The sequence below is a fragment of the Sinocyclocheilus grahami genome, unplaced genomic scaffold, assembly GCF_001515645.1.
Source record: "Sinocyclocheilus grahami isolate Dianchi unplaced genomic scaffold, SAMN03320097.WGS_v1.1 scaffold334.1, whole genome shotgun sequence".
NCBI lineage: Eukaryota > Metazoa > Chordata > Actinopteri > Cypriniformes > Cyprinidae > Sinocyclocheilus > Sinocyclocheilus grahami.
This window is the reverse complement of record NW_015505513.1, coordinates 589031-600837: the sequence shown is the minus strand read 5'-3', so window position 1 is coordinate 600837 and position 11807 is coordinate 589031. Positions and strand designations below refer to the sequence as shown.

Sequence of the window (11807 nt, the reverse complement as noted above, 5' to 3'; positions counted from 1 at the left end):
AGATGAGTAGATGAAGACAGTAATTTATTTTTAGGCGAAACATATGTGTGTATATATTTTCAAATATGTGAATGTGTATCAGCTATGGTAATCAAGCCAACTAAGCTACAAATAATAACTGATCCAACAATAAAAACAATTGTGACTGGACACCATTAAACTTACAGCTTACCTTACTCTTTACAAGCAGTGGTTAGTAGCAATTTAAATGTATATATACTGTATAATATTGTCCTATATGTGTACGTCCTATTTAAATTATAAATTTTTTTATTTAACTTATTATTTTCATTTTAAACCTTATAGGCCCACTTTTTGTGTTCACAATTTTTATGTGTGTGTGTGTGTGTGTGTATGGTTCAGGTACACCCTATGTTAAAGAAGGCAATATCCAAAATCCTTGTCCTTGTGGGGACATTTTTGGTCCATGGTATGGTATGGTAGAAAATACAGTTTGTATAGTATAAAACCTTTATGTCTATGTGTGTGTGTGTGTGTGTGTGTCACATCACTATCAGTGACCTGATAAAAGCTGAAAGGTAATGAAACATTTAATTATTGATTACAAGTCATAACACCTAAATATACACTGTTCAAAAAAAATCACACTGATTTTAATTTAATGTTGAAAAAAATAGAATAATAAAATGTTTGTTATTTTTTGTAGTGGTTACAGAGTTTTAATATTGTCAATAATGTTGGGGGCCATTTTCATGATCTTGCCTCGGCCTCCGCTTACCCCCATTGAAAGGATTGGAAGGGCCAGGACAATTTTTAATTCGTCTGAAAGAAGAAAGTCACATACACCTAGGATGCTTTGCGGGTGAGTAAAACACAGGCTAATTTTCATTTTTGGGAGAACTAACCCTTTAAATCATGAAAGAACTGTGATTAACCACATTATTTTAGAAAGCCGAGTTAAATTTCACTAGCCACACCCAGGCCTGATTACTACCAGACCGGCTGAATCAAGACATCACTTAAATAGAATCTGTCTGATGAAGTGAAGCATGCTTAAAGAGCAACACATGACACAATCTAAAGAAATTCAAGAACAGATGAGAAACAAAATAGTTGACTTGTATCAGTCTGGAAAGGCTTATAAAGTTATTTCTAAGACTTTGGAACTCCAGCGAACCACGCTCAGAGCCATTTTGCACAAATGGAGAAAACTTAGAACAGTGATGAACCTTCCCAGGAGTGGCCAGCCTACCAAAATTACTCCAAGAGCGCAACGACGACTCACCCAGGAGGTCATAAAAGAACCCAGAACAACATCTAAAGAACTGCAGGCCTCACTTGCCTCAATTAAGGTCAGTGTTCATGATTCAACAATAAGAAAGAGACTGGGCAAAAAACGCATCTATGGGAGAGTTCCAAGGCAAAAGTCACTGCTGACCAAAAAGAACACAATTTGCCCAAAATATCTTGATTATCACCAAGACTTTTGGGCAAATATTCTGTGGACTAATGAGACAAAAGTTGAACATTTATATGAAAAAACACGATTTTTCAATCACAGAGGCTGTGATTACACTCGGTCACGTGACACGTGAGAGTAAAGAGGTGTGTTCAACTTAAAGATTGATCTGTGTATATGACATCAAATACTGCGAGAGAAAGCATAAGGAGACGTACGCACTCTCTTATAGCTCTCGCAGTACTTTGATGACACACACCGATCGATCTAAGCAGTGCTGCTTCAAGTCGAGCGTGGGCCATCAGCAGAAAAAGAAAATAAATAAAACAATAAACAGCCAAAGGACGTAACTTAGAATGGGAGATGGATCGGTTTATGAAAGGGAAGAGAAAAGCCATAGATGAAGTCACACAGACCCAGGCAGGTGCTGGTCATTCAAAAGCTAAATGCAGAAAATATGATGAGGCATATCTTGCTCTCGGCTTCACTCACTGTGTCTATAGAGAGTCTGTGTACCGGACACTACAGTTGTTGCGTCGCGCCGCAACAGCTCTACACTGGACGCGACAAAGTGACCATTGCAAATCAGATTTTTTTTATAGGTTTAAAGGGGGGCGCTACCAAAAAATTTGAGAACCACTGGTCTAAAGTTAACCGATTGTGTTTAGTGCAGTCCACATTTTTACATATGTTTATTACAGTGACTTTGAATTACCTAAAGTAGTGTGGTAAAGCAACAGATTTGTTTTTATATTTCTGCAATCTACTTTAGTTGTGTGATTTGTTACTGACTTTCGTATTAATGTTTACACCAGGCTTATTTGTCAGTGCTTTATGTTGTCATAATTATTACATGCTTACAACGTTGGAAGTTCAACAAATCAGTCAATATACTACTGTGATTTTTAATTTGTTGTGGTAATTCTATAGTTGCTGTGGTAATATAACAACTGTAAGTTTTCTACAACTATAGGGTATATTATACTACAATACACTACTGTAGTAAAAACTAAAGTATACTACAGTATTTATTACAGTTTGTCAGTTCACTATAGTTAATACTACAGTATGCTGTAGCATTCATTAACAAAGTGTTGTAAATACTAAAATATATACAGTATAATACACTTTACTATAGTATGGTTTAGTGATTTATAGTAAATACTATAGTGTTTTTGAACCATACTATAGTAAAGTGTATTATACTGTATATATTTTAGTATTTACAACACTTTGTTAATGAATGCTACAGCATAATGTAGTATTAACTATAGTATAGTTAGTATAGTATAGTATAGTATAGTTAGATAGTATAGAACTGATAAGCTATAATAAATACTGTAGTATACTTTAGTTTTTACTACAGTGTAATGTATTGTAGTATAATATACCCTATAGTTGTAGAAAACTTAGTACAGTATTGGGTAAACTAATTTGTTTATATTACTCTAGCTGTTATATTACCACAGCAACTATAGAATTACCACAACAAATTCATTCAAGTACTTCACTATAGTATGGTTCAAAAACACTATAGTATTTACTATAAATTACTATAGTATTTTTTCATGTGGTTTGTCTTTGTTGAATAATACAGGGGGTAAGCGGGTGTTTGTTGTCAACAGTTCAGAAGGCGAGAAATAAAGTGCGTGCATCCATAATAAAACGTCCCTCACATTGCTTTGGGGGGTGAATAAAGGCCTCCTGTAGCAAATCCATGCATTTTTGTAAGATAAATATCCATATTTCAAACATAATAAACACTTTTTTCTCACTTCCGCTGACTGTGGTACGTGGAAGCCGTGCAGGCGGATGACGTAGGACGTAGGCGTCGTGCACACGCCTCTGAGAAATGCAGGAGCAAAGGAAACAATGTTTCCTTACTTTAGCAAAGAAAAACCATTCTCCTCTTGGCTTATATCGAAATCCTCCGAAATTTTTCTTTACAAATCCTCGTTTTGTGCTTCTAATTCGTGACCGGCGTTTTGTTTTGTCTCCACGTTCGTCACTAATCACGCAACGCCGACGTCCTACATCATCCGCCTGCACGGCTTCCACGTACCACAGTCAGCAGAAGTGAGAAAAAAGTGTTTATTATGTTTGAAATATGGATATTTATTTTACAAAAATGCATGGATTTGCTACAGGAGGCATTTATTCACTCCCCCCCCCCAGAGCCATGTGAGGGACGTTTTATTACGGATGCACGCACTTTATGTCACGTCTTCTGAACTGTTGACAACAAACACCCGCTTACCCCCATTGAAAGGATTGGAAGGGCCAGGACAATTTTTAATTCGTCTGAAAGAAGAAAGTCACATACACCTAGGATGCTTTGCGGGTGAGTAAAACACAGGCTAATTTTCATTTTTGGGAGAACTAACCCTTTAAATCATGAAAGAACTGTGATTAACCACATTATTTTAGAAAGCCGAGTTAAATTTCACTAGCCACACCCAGGCCTGATTACTACCAGACCGGCTGAATCAAGACATCACTTAAATAGAATCTGTCTGATGAAGTGAAGCATGCTTAAAGAGCAACACATGACACAATCTAAAGAAATTCAAGAACAGATGAGAAACAAAATAGTTGACTTGTATCAGTCTGGAAAGGCTTATAAAGTTATTTCTAAGACTTTGGAACTCCAGCGAACCACGCTCAGAGCCATTTTGCACAAATGGAGAAAACTTAGAACAGTGATGAACCTTCCCAGGAGTGGCCAGCCTACCAAAATTACTCCAAGAGCGCAACGACGACTCACCCAGGAGGTCATAAAAGAACCCAGAACAACATCTAAAGAACTGCAGGCCTCACTTGCCTCAATTAAGGTCAGTGTTCATGATTCAACAATAAGAAAGAGACTGGGCAAAAAACGCATCTATGGGAGAGTTCCAAGGCAAAAGTCACTGCTGACCAAAAAGAACACAATTTGCCCAAAATATCTTGATTATCACCAAGACTTTTGGGCAAATATTCTGTGGACTAATGAGACAAAAGTTGAACATTTATATGAAAAAACACGATTTTTCAATCACAGAGGCTGTGATTACACTCGGTCACGTGACACGTGAGAGTAAAGAGGTGTGTTCAACTTAAAGATTGATCTGTGTATATGACATCAAATACTGCGAGAGAAAGCATAAGGAGACGTACGCACTCTCTTATAGCTCTCGCAGTACTTTGATGACACACACCGATCGATCTAAGCAGTGCTGCTTCAAGTCGAGCGTGGGCCATCAGCAGAAAAAGAAAATAAATAAAACAATAAACAGCCAAAGGACGTAACTTAGAATGGGAGATGGATCGGTTTATGAAAGGGAAGAGAAAAGCCATAGATGAAGTCACACAGACCCAGGCAGGTGCTGGTCATTCAAAAGCTAAATGCAGAAAATATGATGAGGCATATCTTGCTCTCGGCTTCACTCACTGTGTCTATAGAGAGTCTGTGTACCGGACACTACAGTTGTTGCGCAACAGCGCAACAGCTCTACACTGGACGCGACAAAGTGACCATTGCAAATCAGATTTTTTTTATAGGTTTAAAGGGGCAAAAAATTTAAAAATTTGAGAACCACTGGTCTAAAGTTAACCGATTGTGTTTAGTGCAGTCCACATGTTTACATATGTTTATTACAGTGACTTTGAATTACCTAAAGTAGTGTGGTAAAGCAACAGATTTGTTTTTATATTTCTGCAATCTACTTTAGTTGTGTGATTTGTTACTGACTTTCGTATTAATGTTTACACCAGGCTTATTTGTCAGTGCTTTATGTTGTCATAATTATTACATGCTTACAACGTTGGAAGTTCAACAAATCAGTCAATATACTACTGTGATTTTAGTTGTTAAAAATGTCATTCATATCAATTCATGCATCACCTAATTTCATCGTAACATATAGGCCTGGCCTACAGAAAATAACATTTATAACTGTAGTAAAAACTAAAGTATACTACAGTATTTATTATAGCTTATCAGTTCACTATAGTTAATACTACATTATGTTGTAGCATTCATTAACAAAGTGTTGTAAATACTAAAATATATACAGTATAATACACTTTACTATAGTATGGTTTAGTGATTTAAAGTAAATACTATAGTGTTTTTGAACCATACTATAGTAAAGTGTATTATACTGTATATATTTTAGTATTTACAACACTTTGTTAATGAATGCTACAGCATAATGTAGTATTAACTATAGTATAGTTAGTATAGTATAGTATAGTATAGTTAGATAGTATAGAACTGATAAGCTATAATAAATACTGTAGTATACTTTAGTTTTTACTACAGTGTAATGTATTGTAGTATAATATACCCTATAGTTGTAGAAAACTTAGTACAGTATTGGGTAAACTAATTTGTTTATATTACTCTAGCTGTTATATTACCACAGCAACTATAGAATTACCACAACAAATTCATTCAAGTACTTCACTATAGTATGGTTCAAAAACACTATAGTATTTACTATAAATTACTATAGTATTTTTTCATGTGGTTTGTCTTTGTTGAATAATACAGAAAATAAAGAACTTTAAAAAATAATTGCATATTAAATCGCAATAGCAATATTGGTCAAACAGTCTGTAACATAGTTTGGTTGAAATTTCTCAATGGTAGTGTAAAAAATCAAGCCGTTCTTGTAGCATTTTCCTTTAAATGTTAATGAGCTATGCTGACCCCACCCCTCTTTTCCGAGCTGCTCTCAGAGAGACTGTTTATTCATCGTAAAACTTAGACGCATTTATGTAGATCGGGGGCGCATTCCCTTCAGAAACAATGATATCCACTGCGAGTTCAGCGGCTCCAATGTCGGGAGTAAATGACGACTGCTATGTTCATTATTACATCCAACAACAGAACATCTCAATCGCTTAGGAGTCATTCTTGTCTACAACTGCCCCAGCGGTGAAACAATGGCAGACTGATGACAGCTCAGGGGTGGGTCTAAGGTAAGACACCAGTCCAGTCTGTGCTGAAACGCTACTGTCAATCAAACTATCGTGGGAGGGGCCTGTCTGTGTGACGTCACATAGACAGGCATCTGAGATCGGCTCGATTTGAGAAAGGGGAAAACATTTAACGAGATTTAAAAAAACACTGGGTGGATTTTTATCATTATAGGGTGGTTGTGTACACATACTGCCAACACACATTTCAGTTCAAACAACTTGTAAAAGTGCATGTAGCATCCTATGACCCCTTTAAGAGCATAGGGACAACCCTTTTAGACCATGTGCCAGGCGCACCGACCATTTTTCCTGTCCTTAAACCAAAATATAGTTGTTTATGTTTTTTTATTATTATTACTTCTAACACATATGTTGAACAGTTAACAAAAAGTAATGTTCATTAAATGCTAAATTTAGTATTACAGCTAGGTGAGCTTGGTCCTGTTCTCTAATGCACAGAGCAAGGATGACACCAGAATAGAAATATTCATTATTCTGCTTGGATAAAAATACAGAATTTCATTAGATACGAATGCTTGCACTCTGTCCCTGACTACATATATTTAAAAATTTAATTTATTGATGATAATTAATACACATGGAAGCTCAAATGTGTGATTTTTTTTTTTGAGTTTATCATATTTGATGCTGAATTAAAACTGCCTTAAAACTGTAGGGTAGACTGTACACACTACGTTTTGATGCTATCCATGATACATATTGTTGCATTTCTGTATTCCAATATATTGATATAATGTATTGCTACATCCCTAGTAATACAGTATATATTTAAGAGTGTGAAACTATAGTGTGTTCAAAGGGGGATCCCACAAACTGCATTTAGCACAGTTCCTGCCAATATGTTGCCACATAATCCCTACAAGCAGAAGCAAGTCTTACCAAGAATACGCTCCAGAATCTCAGCAGAAATCACTGGTCGATTGCTTATCAAACTTGAAGATGCAGGATGCCACAAAAATGAATCCGATTTCATTCAATAAGATGTTGTTTGGATTAAGTATAATAGTAAAAGAAGCAGGGATGTTTTCTATTACGATATATAATGCAGCCTTAACTAAGCCAAGTGAAGTGTAAAAGAATTCCCATGTTAAAACAAGAAGGAAAGGAGGTTGCTGAATCTGAATTAAGAATAGACTGGCCTACATTAGCGGGCAGTGGCGGCTCGTGGGTTTTAAAATAGAGGAGGCACACTAATTGTATTGGTCTGGGATCCCTGCCGATTATTATTATTATTATTATTATTATTATTTGCTTAACCACTTTAAAATGGCTTTTTGGTTGCTTTTAGTAAGAAAATGTAAAGAAAACGACATACATACAGCCAGATAATATAATTTCACTTACCTGGCCTATCACTTGAAGCAAACATCCATCCCTTCTTAAAAGTATGTGTTAAAAGAGAGCTTCCTGTTGCGCCATTTAATTAAGCCGACTGCTGTAGCCTATATCCAGCTTAGACTGTTTTCCCTAAATTTGTATATATACTGTTTGAATGGCAGCTTGGTAAATCTGTTGGCGATCAAATATTCAATATCGCTACTCATCATAAGTACTTGGTACATTATCAGCGCAGGGGCAGACGTTCAAACTAATATCACGTAATTTATTTCTCAATGATGATTGGTTGATATCAGAAGGGAGGCTAGCCTCCCTTGCAAGGGTTCTTTTCTCAACACTCCTCAGCGCTGAAAGTGAACACTTGATGCCGATTGGCTAATTTTTTTTTACCATCGGAGGCACGAGATCATTAGCGGTTGTAATTACATCAGCAGATTTGGCACATTCGCGATAGAAAAGCGGCACTTTCACGTTACGGTATTACAAACAAAAAATACACATTCTGAGACATGAACTGAAATGAATTGTGAATTTTATTTTTCACATTTTCATACCATTTTCACCTCAAAATTATGGGGAAGCTGTGCCTCCCCCGACGAGCCGCCACTGTTAGTGGGTGGATTGGTTCAACACATGCAAGAACTCATGTGAAGGCCAACCACCTTCAGTGGCCCTGTGTTACAAAAATACAGCAATTGCTGTACTGTAAATGAATTAACAGATCTTCCTATCGTGCATAAATTAACAGATTGATCATATCAGAAGGGAGGCTAGCCTCCCTTGCAAGGGTTCTTTTCTCAACACTCCTCAGCGCTGAAAGTGAACACTTGATGCCGATTGGCTAATTTTTTTTTACCATCGGAGGCACGAGATCATTAGCGGTTGTAATTACATCAGCAGATTTGGCACATTCGCGATAGAAAAGCGGCACTTTCACGTTACGGTATTACAAACAAAAAATACACATTCTGAGACATGAACTGAAATGAATTGTGAATTTTATTTTTCACATTTTCATACCATTTTCACCTCAAAATTATGGGGAAGCTGTGCCTCCCCCGACGAGCCGCCACTGTTAGTGGGTGGATTGGTTCAACACATGCAAGAACTCATGTGAAGGCCAACCACCTTCAGTGGCCCTGTGTTACAAAAATACAGCAATTGCTGTACTGTAAATGAATTACAGTGGATTATGACATCTATAGATATCACTACTGATAACGTGCCCAGTGATAAGTGATATGCAGGCTGATTTTTTGTCTTTTTATGGAGTACTGGACATTTGTGATATATTTTGAATATATAACAGCATAAATATGTGATAAGATGAAGTCAGTCTTTATTATAGATAGCCATAATGACAGAAACATAATTGCAAAACAGATGCTGATACAGATGACGAGCATGGAGTCTCTCGCTAAAAAAGAACTGAAGGCCAAGAGTTCATCTGCATGATTTAAGAAGATAACAGATCTTCCTATCGTGCATAAATTAACAGATTGATCGCCTCAAGCGGGTGATAACGATGCTGGCACTGAACTAAGTCGCACTGAAGGGTTAGTGATTTCAGGAGAATTGGGCTCTAATTTCATGACCTTTGTCTTTATGTACTTTTGTTCTGTCTGTTTGCAGTGAAAATGGTTTCTACATCCCATGCAGCTGAATGAGTATGATGAGGCAAAAGTGCTAGAAGACAGTACCCTGTTCCTGCCCTAGATTAAGCACTAAAGGAATATAGAGAAAATGCTTGATGAAATTTGATAAAGCAAGACAAATGAATCAAAAGTGCTGGTCAATCAGGATGTGGTTTTGCCTACATGTGCATAGTTTTTAAATGTAAGCACGCACTAAATTGACATACTTACTTAAATCCTCTATTGCAGCTTGTCAGAGGTGCAAAAAGAGGTGCAAGTATAAATAGTATTTTACATTATTTGTACTTTGTGCAAGTAGTATTAATTGCTGTTGGTACTTACTCTGCCTATTTGTTGTCTTTTTCTTAAACCCTCGTGAGGGTGAAACGTTTTGGGGGGTTTTTTTACTGTGAAACTCAAAAGAAACAGTGAAATTTTCCTTTCCTTTCTGAATCTCAATTTCAAATAAACTTTGATTCTTACATTTTTATAAGTTCTCATATATTATATATTTTAGTGTTGGACTGGTTAAATTTTTTTTTACCTGACTGTTCAGTGTTTTTCAGAATGTAAATTTTTTAGCAAACTGTACGAAAACCAATGGGAGTCAGTTGTACCCTGAGACAAAGGTTGTAACAAAATGTGTACAGTCTTTCTAAATCTTTCTAAGTAATATAACAAAACTGATTTTTCAACACTATCTCATGACCAATTCGTATGTATTTTGCCAGGTGGCTAATTTAGTATGAATTCGTACAACCTCACTCATATGATTTTGCATGATTTCTGTGAGGGATAGGTTTAGGGGTGGGGTTAGGTGGTCATTTGCACGAATTTATACGAATTTGCCACCTCGTAAAAAATGTAAGATTTTAACAAAACATACAAATTCATATTAATGAGGTTGTACAAATTAGCCCCCTCATCGAATATGTATGAATTGCCGAGAGATTGGGCTTGTTTATTTTTTTAGGTTGGCTAGTTGAGCCAATAGTTTTATTTGCCCTGTCAACTCACTGGCATCACCCAAAAAAAACAGGATGGTCAAGGTGGTGTTGACCAGAACATTCCCCAGAAGAAGCGAGCAAAGCAGGTAGTTTCCTTGGCTCCTGACGGGCTCGATCTTCCTGGCGTAGTTCTTCTCCTTCTCCGTCCCGCAGTTCTGGACGATCTGCAGCTCCATGGGATCCAGCGCCATCAGACCCAAGTTCAAGCCGCTGAACATGCCCGAGAGGCAGAGCAACATGGAAATGAAGATGACCTGGAGCCAGAAAGGGAGCAGGAACTTCTTCTCCTCCACCACGATCACTTTGGTGTCCTCTCCATCGTGATAGATCCACGTGTGCTCCGTCCACGGGTCGTGCGCGCCCGCCGCGGCAGGTGTGGAAGTGGCGATGCACAGGTAGTACGCTTTGCTCCTCTCAGTCTTGCGCAGAGGCTTGACCTCGATCTCCACGATGCCAGACGTCTTGCGGTTTAGAATGATGTTGGGCAGGATGAGGATATCCGAGGTCCTGATGCCACAGGGGTGCAAGCCCGACGTGTCCTCCTGACTCTTGTTGTCCCCCGAGGAGCTGTCGATGGTGCCAATCACTCGGCTCTTCTCGTGCTCCGTGAAGGCGATTTTGGACCACGTCTCGTTGTTGATGTTTTGCCCGTACACCCTCAATCTCACCCGAGACCTCTCGCTGACCCGCAGATAGCCCCTGTCCATGAAGGAAATGTCGTCCGTGTCCTCCAGTCTCAGCCCGATGATGACCGTCTCCTCTCCCCCTCCTTCCTTGCCACTTGTGGGAGTAATTAAAGAACTGCTTGCAGTTAAGAAAATCAGAGTAAAGGCTCGGACCCGGCTAAGTGACGCCATTTTTTGAGGGGGTACTGGAACCGACGGTTCTGCCATGTTGATAATGGACAGCCTCTTGAATGAAAGGGCTTTTAAAAATCAGAGCCAATCCGGCTTCATCTCCGCTGCGCGTCGCCTTGACTTGTGCATCAGGTCTCGCTGAGTCCCGCTACGCGGCTGAAACTGATCACACTCCAGCGAGAGCAGCGCGAACTCGTGCCTCCGCTGATGTCTCGGTGACAGGCGAGCGGAGCAGCCAATCCAGAGGCGCAGCTGGGCGGGGGGCGGGGCTTGCGCCGCAGTTACAGCCAATGAGCTCCGTAAATAGTCGCACTTAATGCAAATGAGCGCAAACAGAAGTTTCCTCGTGACTGTTTTTGGTGTTTTGAGAGGGATCTTTGCTGACAGCATCTTTGAATAGTGCCAAGATACACTCACGAAAGGAAGTAAATAACTAACAAGATTATAGTGTTTCTTCAACAGCGTAGGGACGACCTGTGGACTTCTGGAAAATCAATTAAATCACGCTTTTCACTAGTTTCTTTAATTGGTCTACTTACAATGTACAAAAGTGGAGGCAAGCATC

General features: G+C 38.4%; 1 protein-coding gene across 1 annotated transcript; it reads right to left on the bottom strand.

Moving 5' to 3' along the window:
• Positions 1 to 9985: 9985 nt before the first annotated feature.
• LOC107602733 (metal transporter CNNM2-like) lies at positions 9986 to 11330 on the bottom strand. The gene is made up of 2 exons (XM_016295305.1): positions 10396 to 11330; positions 9986 to 9996 (listed from the first exon to the last, which is right to left on the bottom strand). Exons 1-2 carry the CDS (start codon positions 11276 to 11278, stop codon positions 9986 to 9988), a joined length of 894 nt encoding a protein of 297 aa, XP_016150791.1. The 5' UTR covers positions 11279 to 11330.
• Positions 11331 to 11807: the final 477 nt, after the last annotated feature.